General features: G+C 37.4%; 1 protein-coding gene across 2 annotated transcripts; it reads left to right on the plus strand.

Moving 5' to 3' along the window:
* The first annotated feature begins 330 nt into the window (after window positions 1–330).
* Window positions 331–9,760, plus strand: LOC124108894 (myosin regulatory light polypeptide 9). 2 transcript variants are annotated; one of them, XM_046467414.2, is made up of 4 exons: window positions 331–467; window positions 5,580–5,778; window positions 6,274–6,435; window positions 9,258–9,760. In XM_046467414.2, the coding sequence occupies exons 2-4, from the start codon at window positions 5,595–5,597 to the stop codon at window positions 9,428–9,430; spliced, it is 519 nt and encodes a 172-aa protein (XP_046323370.1). In that variant the 5' UTR covers window positions 331–467; window positions 5,580–5,594; the 3' UTR covers window positions 9,431–9,760. The 2 variants fall into 2 exon arrangements, with proteins under 2 accessions (XP_046323370.1, XP_046323369.1); XM_046467413.2 differs by lacking the exon at window positions 331–467 and adding an exon at window positions 4,356–4,506.
* Window positions 9,761–11,751: the final 1,991 nt, after the last annotated feature.

Below are 11,751 nucleotides of genomic sequence, written 5' to 3' on the forward strand. Positions count from 1 at the left end.
CCTCTCGACGATTTCCCTACAAGGACTTAGGCTGTAGGACCCCGCCCCTCGCCGTGCCCTGGAATGTGCCGAGAGGCAAAGCCACAGGACAGACTCAACCATACGCAGACATGAGAGGGGGGAATAGGAACACTTTCAATCAAGTAGAGATACACCAAAGACGGAAGCTCAGTAATCAGACCCAGCGAACCATTACACATTCCGTTATGTTTCAAGTCCCTTTCTTTATGCTTCCTACCGGTGCACTCGGTCAGTATCTCGCCGGCTGACCACCCTAGCAACTTCCCTCCTAGGCGCCTTTGCATTAAGTCGAGCCCACTTTGTGGGCAGAGAATGGTGACTGTGCTTCCTTCCGGTTTGCAAAGCGGAGACCGGAAGTGTTGGTTTTCACAGGCTCTGGGGCAGAAAGGTGGTGATAGAGGCAGCGAGGGGTTCGCTAAGGTGCTTGGTTCTCGTGGCTGTGTAGGGTGAGTGATGCTCGCGGTCGGGCGCGTGAAGCCGGTTCCTGGGGCCCATCTCCGCGGGGCCACGGGGAGGGCAGCGGCGCTCCTCGCCGTGGGATCCCGGCGCCCGGAGCGCACCTGGGCAGGTGTGCCAGCCGATCCCGGGTTTTCAGTCCAGCGGCCAGCTGTGGAGTCGAGGGCCGCGGTCAGAAGTGGCCCAGATGCCAAACTTCGCTCCTGTGCTGAAACTTGTATCTCGGAAAATGTGGCTTAGCTTGCTGGCGCCTAAAGCTTGGGTGTCTGCCGGGCCCGCGATACCCGAACCCGGCAGAGCTGACTCTGGGATCTAAGTTTAGTTTCTAACGTAAACTTGCCCTATTCCAGGGAGTTTGCGCTAAAATCGTGGCCCTCCCCGCCCAGCCTCCGTCCTCCCTCCGGTTGCAGCTGTTGCTTAGAAGGAATAACCAACTCAAATCGCAGCGCGATGTCCATTTCTGTAATTAGAACTTTTTTTCTAATTATAATGATATTTGGCAGAGAGGAGTGTTGGGGTTTAGTTTGCAGCTTAAACCCCAAAATGACAATTTCCCTTTAGGGTGGAGACACTGGGCTAAGTCAGTGTTTCCTTTGTAAGTAGTTTAGTAAGTATACGAAAGCACATGCCAGTTCTTTAGAAAGCTTCAGAAAAGAAATGTGGGTTCAATTAAGATTTTAACATTTTTAAGTAAGAAGTTTTATTTCTAAAGGTGAAGAAGGCAAGTGTTGATTAAAACTACTGGTGTTTGTTTCGTGTTCTGGAAGGCCTTTGATAAGAGTTAACCAGAAAAGCATTTTATTTTAGAAAGAGGCTTTACTGCCAAATCACCCCTGACAACTAATTGTCTTTGTCAAGTGGCAAGAACTTTTGGGTGTGGCAGTCGAAGAGAACTTTTCTGACTTCCAACCGGAAGTTTTTGTAAGAAACAAAAACTTGGTTTAGTTGGAACGGAAAACCCAACTTGCAAATATACTTTTAAAAACTGAGTTAGCACCAAAAAATAAATCTCTTAGTTTGAAAAAAAAAAAAAGGTACTCCGAGATATGAGATATATGATCTGGATTTTCACACTCTGCAGTTTTAAGATAGGAAATTTTCATCAAAGGTTATAGTACATTCCCCAGAGTATTCTTAATATAAGTGTTAGTTCTATAGAAAAAGTTTCTAGATTATTTTACATTTATTATCGCTATAGAAATGCAGAACTCCAGAATTGTAACTATTAGTCACACTTTATAGATTTTTACATGGTTTTCAAAAATCTTTAGATACCATCATTTCTAGAAAATCTGAAAGATTCTGTTGCCCTTGGTGTTTGGGGAAAATGTGTTTGAAGATCTCTGCTTTCTGGTTCTCCTCCTACCTCATGATCTTGTCTAACATCTTAAGCATTTTTGGCACACCTTCTTTTGTCTTGGCTGCTACTGATTGTCCTTACTATCTTCTTGGTGGGGTTCTTTTTTTTGTCTTTTTTGGAACTGGGGGTCGAACCCAGGGCTTTGCGAATGCAAGGCAGACGCTTTGCCACTGAGCTACATCCCAGCCCCTTACTATCTTCTTGATCACCCTTGACTCCCCAGTCATTCCTGAAATCCTCATGCATATTAAAGAAGGCTGTTTTACAAATCTCCCTGCTTTTTAAATTTCACACAACAAATACCACTTCCCGCCAAAATTCTTTTTAAATGTTTCCAAAATAAGGACTCGGCTTTACAAGTAAGGACCCTTATGATTTGGAAATCTCAAGTGCTTCCCATCCATCCTAAATAAAGAAAACATGTACTGGTGTATGAAGTATTTTCAAATTTATTTTACCCTAACTTTCTAGACTGACACAGAGGTGTGCATTTTGTTGCATAAAGAGTTACAGCCTCACTTGTTTGAGAGTTAGTAAAATGGACAGCAAACCAGAATCATAGCAAAGTGGAAACACAATATCAAAGATGATGATCTTGATCACAGCACTGGTTTGATTCCCTCCACCTGTGTTTATTTTAGCCATGCTTTTAGATTGGTAGGAAAAAACAAACCAGTTTCCTTATTTTGGAATAAGGACTGTGAATCTGAACAACTCCTTGCTGCAAGGCTCCAGGTTCCTGGTGGGAGATAAACTCATAGATCAGAATCAATTTCCTTGAAAAAGTTAAAACCCAAGTAGTAACTTGGGCAACATGACACTCAGTTTTGGTGGAATTAACTGCCTTAATTGTTAGAATTAAAACTAACACCGAAATCTCTTTAACAATATTTCATAGCCTGCAAGTTATACTCATGGTTTTTCAAAGTTTTCCCTCCATCCAATCTTTTAGAAATACACACATTTTTTTCTGAACTCAACAGTACTTGATAGTCATGTGCCACCTTATGGATTATTTTTCATTTTTGTCACGTTATTTTAACTTTTAGAGTCATACCTCTGGAATGAAAACTATGTGACCCATTTCGTAAGTTGAACCAATCGTTTCATTTTTTATAGTTGCCTCCCCAACTATATTTTAAGCTCCTTGCAGGTAGGACATGTGCCTTACATTTTTTAACTAGTATTCAACCCTAATGATACTTGATGCACAGTAGTATGATTAACTGATCATAGTAGGGTTGATAAGATTAACTGTTGAATGATCTAAAGTTCTCTATGAGACCATTGTCTGTGCTGACCAAAAAAACAAAAACAACACCTTTAGAACTATTTTTTTTTTTTTTGGCAGTATTGAGGATTGAACACAGGGATGCTCTACCACTGAGCTTCATCCTCATCCCTCTTTATCTTGTATTTTGAGATAGGGTCTTGCTAAGTTGCCCAGGCTGTCCTTCAACTTGCCATCCTCCTTGCCTTAGTCTTCTGAGTTTCTGGGATTATAGGCGTGTACCACCTGCAAGGTTTACCTTTTAAATTATTTTATGATGCATGTACATATTCAAAAAATGCATGATTAAAATAATAGAAAATACTCAAAAATTTAAAAACTATTTATCTATTACTTTACAACCCAAGCTAAGCAATTAAAAAAGGTATCTAGATGACCCCCATCAGCATATTTTGTAGATTAACCATTTGACTTATAATTCTCATCTGTCTTTGTTCTTAAAATAACTGACATTTTTGCATCATTAGAGAAAGACAATGTTGTCATACCAAACAGACTATTTTTAAAGATGGGCTTTGGCTTGTAAAGGCATGGCATACCTAAAATATTAAAGCGGTGTGGACTGGTAAGTGCATGCCATTCATTGGGTCTTGACCACTTGTGCCAAGTCCTTGAGTACATTTAAGAGACAGAGGAATAATATACTCCATAAATTTTTCTAGTTTTTAAAGCAACATTTAGAATAGAAGGTGAAAATACAATTCTGTACAGTTTAAAGAAGATTTAGTCTCCCCCCCCCCCACAAAAGTATTAACAGAAAGAAAATATGCATTCGAGAATGCTTACATGGGTCATGAAAAGTACCTTCATAAAGAAGTGATAAAAGGAAATTCAGGAGGAACATATAATTTCTATGCTGTGTATGGTATATTTTTCCAGTAATACATTCCAGTGTATTGCAAGGAGAGCTATATTGGATGGGCTGGAATTTGTGACTACCCTTTATGGAATTCGGAACTAAAATCTAAAAAGAGATTCAGTTAAAAATAATACAAGTAGAGCTTTTCTAATTATTTCCATAATTGAATTTAGTCTGGGTGATATAGTTCAATCAAGGAAAGAATGTAAAAAATAACATTTTAAACCCATAGGAAGCATTATATTCCAAGGGTCACTTTGAGTGCTGAGATCTAGGTAGCAGTTCATTCTTTGCAGTCCACAGACTTATTTTTAGAGCAAGGGCATAGTGTTTTGCCACATCATTGCTAAATGTTGTTTTCAGAACGTAAGCTTTAAAATTGTTATCCTGGTCAGAGAGTGAAATCAGTAGTGCCTATTTTAGACCTGCTCAGAAGAATATAACTCAATACAGTGTCTTACTCTTGCTGATCAGAGGTTTTGCAGACTACCTTCTCAACCACATCACCTCTAAAGGATGGTACAGTAGAATTTTATCTGATGACTATGGGATTTGTAGCTTCAAATAAATATTATAGTCTTTTAAAAATGGAGTGTTGAAAGGAAAATTGCCTTTTCATTTTATGTATTAAACATTAGTTTTAACTTAAATTTTGTAGGGATAAATTTTGGTTATTAGAAAGCAAAGGTAATCTCTGCTTTTTAAGATGTTCTCTAAAACTTAAACTAAATTTAAAATCTTTAAGCTTTAAAAAATTGTACTCTGATTTGTTTAGATGTTTTAGTAATATCAATGGTTTAATATGGCTCTAATGCAAGAAACTGGTTTGAACGGAGAGTAATGTTTAAAGAAGTTAATTATAGGTGGATTAACTTCAGTTTTCTATATTTTCCCATTATCTTTTCAACAAAATGTTTCTTGAACTATTTTGGATCCAGAAATGAAAGTGCACTGAGAAATGTTAGTTGAATGTGTAAGAATAGTGCTTGTGAATAGTGATTAGGAGAGAAGACCTGTTCCACCACTCAGTCTCCCTACTTTCTTACTTTCTGTCCACTATAGAATGAGACCTTTAGGTGGACCTACTAAAGATGAATTAATATTTCTCAGCACCCCCATAGAACTATACCTAAGTTTTTTTGGTTTATTTCTTATTCTTATATTGTTATTAAATGTTATAAATATTAGTGTTATGGTTATCAGTTGTTAAGCTATCCAACAGTATTGGGGATATGTAATTTTGTTGAAATGCTTTTATAAAAATTCATGATTTTAAGGGTAATGTCTATATAAGTTAATTATAGGTGGATTAACTTCAGTTTTCTATATTTTTCCATTATCCTTTCAACAAAATGTTCATTGAACCAAGTCTTTTTTTTTTTTCATTTAGTTTGGTTCTTTGAGTAATGGTTTTGATAAGTTGAGAGATTTTTTTACCAAGTGATATTCTCCTGCTGCAGACACATCTCTAAGTAACTCAAACATATCAGGAAGGTCAATTCAGTTTATTTTTGCTAATCATTGTTTTTATTCAAACTTAAATAATTTTGGATGTTGATTTTGTTTTTCTTGAATTTCCCTTCTTAAATTAGGATTCAACCACCACCATGTCGAGCAAAAGGGCAAAGACCAAGACCACCAAGAAGCGCCCTCAACGCGCAACATCCAATGTATTTGCCATGTTTGACCAATCACAGATTCAGGAATTCAAAGAGGCCTTCAACATGATTGACCAGAACAGAGATGGTTTCATTGACAAGGAAGATTTGCATGATATGCTTGCCTCACTGGGTAATGCTCAGTTTTACTATTAATATACTGAATAGAATTTCCATGAAGCCTTTCATGTTTGTTTTGTGATTCTTAAAGCTCTGTGAAGCCAGTTTAATGTCTATTAGATTCAAATAAAGTCCCACATGGACACCTGCAGATTATTATTCCTGTGTTAGAATTGGAGTGGGCGCCTGCAGATTATTATTCCTATCTCAGAATTGGGGTGGGCGCCATGTGTGTATGTTGGTGGGAGACACACTGGTCTTGAGTATGAAGCAGTACTATTCTTTCTAACATCCTAATGGAATATTTACAGTCTCCAAATTCTTAATTTAGGCTGTATTCATTCCAAAGACTTTTTCTCTAAAAAGTTTGCTGTCATGAATGCAAACAACAAACTATACAAATGATCATCTTTCTTGTCAAAATGTTTACTATGATTAATAGCTGATATGCTTCATAGTATACTTGAAATTATGATCCTCTCTTCTTTTTATTTTTGTTGTTGTTTAGGGAAGAATCCCACTGATGAATACCTGGATGCCATGATGAATGAGGCTCCAGGACCCATCAATTTCACCATGTTCCTCACCATGTTTGGTGAGAAGTTAAATGGCACAGATCCCGAAGATGTCATCAGAAATGCTTTTGCTTGCTTTGATGAAGAAGCTACTGGTAAGTCAGAGGTAATCTTTAATTACAAAGTGATTTGATTTTTAATTATAATACCTGATATATAAAATAACCTAAAATGTGATAAAACCTTTAGGTTTATACTACCCCTACTTTTTTGAACAGGGTTTTCCTGGAGTGCCTTTATCACTTATTATACTCTCTTTCCTTAAATATTAGTAATTTATAAAATTTCGTAGGTTGTGTTTGAGATATCTTTGGGAAACTTGGGTTACCTCTTACTAAAATGTTAATTCCAGAGGGTTAGGTTCCCCGCAAATATGTGTAGAATGAGTAACTTTGGTGAGAACAATCTTGTGTAAAGTATATATTTGCCACAGTCTGTGGCACCAGTAGAAACCTGTTTGCTTATCAGGGATCTCTGAACTCTAAATTTTTTTAAATCTGCTAACTTCTTTTTAAAAATAAACCAAGCAGAGTTTATGCTCTGGAATCAGACTACTGGATTTCAGGTTCCTCTTCTGCAACACACAATAGCTGTCTAATTTTGGCCATCTACTTAGCTTCTCTAAGCCTTGTTTTTTTTTCTTTTTCTTTTTCTTTTTCTTTTTAAATGTTTTCTTAGTTGTAGATGGACACAATAACTTTATTTTATTTGTTTATTTTTATGTGGTGCCAGGGATTAAACCCAGTGCCTCACACATGCTAGGCAAGCACTCCACCACTGAGCGACAACCCTGGTCTTGGTTTTCTTTTTTTTTTTTGAAATGGGCATTAATATTACCTACCTCATAGGGTGGTTGTGAGGACTAAATGAGGAAGTAGGACAGTGTGCACACTGACTAGCATAGAGTTGACTCTCACAAAAACAACGCATTAATTACATAAATGTTTGATCCTTTGGCAGAAGTACATATAAGATAAAACACAAAGGGAATATTTTCCAAGATTCCCAACTCATGGAGGAGGAACATTGCTTAGACTAGTTTCAGTGCTGGGTGGTGGTCTGGGCCTGCTGATGCCAGCATTGTCTCCTTACTCTGGCTTCCAAGGCTCCCCACAGTATGGTTGTTTTCTGCCTTTTCAAGGCACCCTCCACTCTTGTATTGTCTCCCTAACTTCTTTCCAAACACATTTATGCATTGTTATGCTGACTTTCATCATTTCTTCCTCTGCCTTTCTTACCATACCACCTCTTCTTTCTGCATTTTCAATGAAGATTCTTAATTTATTTCTGGAAGGAGTAGAATGTAGGAAGAATATAGGCAGAGGAGGCTTACCTTTTTGACTCCTGAAGACACCCGTGTATTGTTTGAATTTATTGTGAGCAGTTTCTACTTTTTTAATGGAAGAAAAAAAAATTGTAAAAGAAGAAAAGGTTTTATGTGTTTTTCATACCCATCTCAATGGTCTCATCCTTTATGGAGCCTTGCCTGTGATTTCTTACTGTTTTTTCCTGGCTCCCAGGAAGGCAAAAAGCTTCTCCATTCCTTGTACGTATCTGTATCTCTTTTGTGGCACACACACTATTTGACTTTATATTTTAGTTGTGTACTTGTTCCCAATAATTACAATTTCTTCCCACTTCCAGAGTAATTACTCTTTGTCTTAAAAAGTATTTCATTCCCATCTTTGTAGCCCTTGCACACAGTAGATAATTAGTTATGGAATTGTTGAATGACTTGACTGGAGATGAGAATTTATTTCCACAAAGCTAAAATTCCAAAATAATGCCAATATGAGAAAGTAAATCATAGGTGACATTTGGGAATTTGTTTCTGTGTTTTATATTTACAAGTATTTATATATTTATTGTTTTAGGCAGGCAGGGTCTGTCTCTCTTAAGAGTCTCTCTATGTTGCTCAAACTAACCTTAAACTCACAGTCCTCCTGCCCTAGTCTTCTGAGTAGCTGAAACTATAGATACTATGCCCAGCTGGCAGGCAGGTTTTATGAAAACCTTTGTATCAAAAACCCACAAGTAACTGGGCATGATGGCACATGCCTGTGATCCCAGCTACTTGGGGGGGCTGAGGCAGAAGGATCACAAGTTTGAGGCAGACCTCTGCAACATAGGAAAACCCTGTCTCAAAATAAAAAACAAAAGGCTGGGGTTGTAGCTCAGAGATAGAGCATCTCTGGGTTCAACCCCCCAATAGTGGGTATGTGCACGTGCACACACATATACACAAAACCCAGAGTAAAAAAACATACCTTTCAGCTCACCCTTCACATCCCAATTACCTAACACAGGGTCAGTGACATACTTTATGCACCAGTATTTATTCCATGTTTTTGCACATTCTAGGCTTGGCCATGTTTGTTATCATTATAAGTTAGATTTGTAAACATAAAATTTTCCTTTCACATGTGAGAAAACCAAAGAGGTAAAGTGTAATACCTGAAATAATATAGCTTGTTAAACCGGGCTTTAGGACTCCACTATTCTTTCAACTAAAGTATTTTTATTGACGTTCATGATGCGGTATTGATTTTAATGTGGCAGGTGACCGCTATTTGCTTGTAGCATAGGCATGACCACTCATGCCATTTCAAGGAGCCATGAGGCCTAGTTTCATTAGTCACACCATATTACTTTTGTTTAGGCATAGGTTTAGTTTCTATTATAAAGAGATCAGAAGAAGGATGTGGAGGCAGGTTAATAGAGCAGTGCTGCGAAGTAGCTGGATATTTTTCTAGGCACCTGTCTGCTGAGGTTGCCAAAAGCAGGTGGAAACCCCATATCTAATTTATTTGTGTGTTTACAGTTTCTTAACTTAAACAGTATGTGTAGTCAAGTATAGATAGGCCTTGTAATTAGTCTCAGTAATATGTATTCTGATCCCCTGTTCTTTATTCTCTAGGCACCATTCAGGAGGATTACCTGAGAGAGCTGCTGACCACCATGGGTGATCGGTTTACAGATGAGGAAGTGGATGAGCTGTACAGAGAAGCCCCTATTGACAAAAAGGGGAATTTCAATTACATTGAGTTCACGCGCATCCTTAAACATGGAGCAAAAGACAAAGATGACTGAAAAGATCTTCAAATTCCAGCCAAATGTTCCTTGTTGCCACTTTGGGTATTTCTGAGATTTTTCTCTTAGAGCCTATTGCATGCCTTTTAGCTTTACAGCTTTTGCCTTTCTTGTTTTGTATTTATTCTCAGCCATTTTGAGGCTCATGTATCTTTATAATCAGACTGGAAATGGGACTTTTTGTCATTTTCAGAATAGAAAATAGGGTAATTTAAGTTACCATTGCCCTCACCCCCAATAACTGCAGTCTACACAGAGTCAATATATTTTTTCAGAGAAAGTTATTCACTCAATTTTTTCTGAACCATGATTAAACTTTATGATAAAATACTGACTTGTTTTAACTTATTATTTACCAAAATTGGATTTTGTTAGTTTTAGTTTTATGTTTCAAAGAAAGATGGAAGAGGTAAATCCCAGAAAATGATAGGCTTGCCAGACCCCTCTTATATTCCCTTCGTTTTCCTAACAGTCCTATCTTCTCTACATTCATTTTCTCCTCCCAAGGAAGTATAATTTTAACTGTCCTAATCAGGTTTCCTGCACTTTGTCTTCCAGTTTTTAAAATAATTTCCTGTAGAATTTGTATATAGTGACACTGTAGTAGCTTTAAGTTTTTAAGTTTGATGTATCTGTTTTATGTGTCCCCACTTTATCTTCTAAGCTTTTGTACATTATTTTATGTCATTTAAAAATAGACTAGGTCACTGAGCATAATTTTCATTTGTCCTATTTTTTAAAAACGATTTTAGCTCAAGAGAGTCTATGGAATGCTTTTATCAAAAGACAGATTTCTGTGTTGTGTTTCAAGCTGTTTAAAATACAATATAGTATTTTTTATTGTATATGGTTTTTCTTTACTATAGCAACCCCAATTGAAAGACCATGTTTGTTTATGCAGAGATTCATCATGAGTCCATTTATAAATTTTAGACATTCCTGACCTGCCCACAATCAAAACAGCTGAAGCTACATGCCTGGGAAAGTGAGGTCATTGTTTCAGTCCTAAAAATAACTTCTGGTATTTGCAGAAAAACAGGACTGTTTCAGAGTTAATCAGGGAATGGAAGACTGTTTCATTCTCTTTAAGTGTTAAGAATCTGAAAGTGTTAAAACTCTGAAAGATTTGAGTTTAAAAGGATTTGAAGGAGGAGGAGAGTTGAGTGAAAACAGTCAAAATTACCCTACCAAGATAAATAGTTGAAAATTACTCTAATAACTTCAAGTTTTATGCTACTACTAACAAGCTTTATCCTTGAAGAAAACCATTACCTCATTCAGTGAACAGTGAATGCCTGTGGGCAACAGACCTTTGTACTCAATAGGACAGAAAGGGAGATCCTTTAACATGGTAAGGACAGCTATATAGAATACTAATAGAAGACTAGTAATAACTAGTCTTTTTCCCCTTCAAGATCAGAATTATAGAATCTGCCTTAATTCTCTGAATGAATCTCATTCAGTGATTTTAAAAAGTATATTTTTGCCCAGCTATTGCCATTGTGCTAAAATCTTGAAAAAATTATCACCTCTGCTTAGTTAACAAATCTCCAGTGAAGAATAAGTAACATTATTTCCTCTGGGGGCGGGGGACTACTAAATTATCTCTTGCAGTATCTCCATTTTCATTTTGGATAACTGTTCAAAGACTCACCCTATATTAGAAATAGTGGATGATTTGGCCTGCATGAAATAAGTCGGCCAGCTTAGTAATAGCATTCTCTGCTTAGTAACTGGGCTTTGCTTAATTCAGGGTGATTACCAATAAAAAGCTGAAAGCATCTTTTCGCTAACAGTGACTTTGACAGTTCCTAAAATGTTTCCATGCTGAAAATTATCTTGAAACAAACTGTTTCAAGAGTTCTCATGATCCAGGGGCATGCCTGTAATCCCAGTGACTCAGCAGCAGGTGAGGCAGGAGGATTGCAAGTTGAGGCCAGACTCAGCAATTTAGCAAGGTCTTGTCTTAAAACATTAAAAGGCAGGGGTGGTGGCTAGGGATATAGCTCAGTGGTAAAGCACCCCTGGATTCCATCCCTAGTACCCCCCCCCCAAAAAAAAAAAACCCTATTGATGAAACCAACCCAGAGGTGGCAGGATCACCATCCACCTGCTTATGATTGTGTTGCCATTTGGACATAATCTTCACACTTAAAATGTATCTAATACAACAGGGACTGAATTTTACATTAAGTTTAAATAGCAACATGTGGTTAGTGATGATTAGGACAGTTTAGAAACTTAAATACAGAGCTCAAAGTTAATGTATAGGCAGGAAGTATACTTCAGTGGTAGTTTGAAGCCCTAGGCTTGATCCATAG

The sequence above is a fragment of the Marmota monax genome, unplaced genomic scaffold (assembly GCF_021218885.2).
Source record: "Marmota monax isolate L192 unplaced genomic scaffold, Marmota_monax_Labrador192_F-V1.1 WCK01_AAM20220418_F8-fsc00103, whole genome shotgun sequence".
Taxonomy (NCBI): domain Eukaryota; kingdom Metazoa; phylum Chordata; class Mammalia; order Rodentia; family Sciuridae; genus Marmota; species Marmota monax.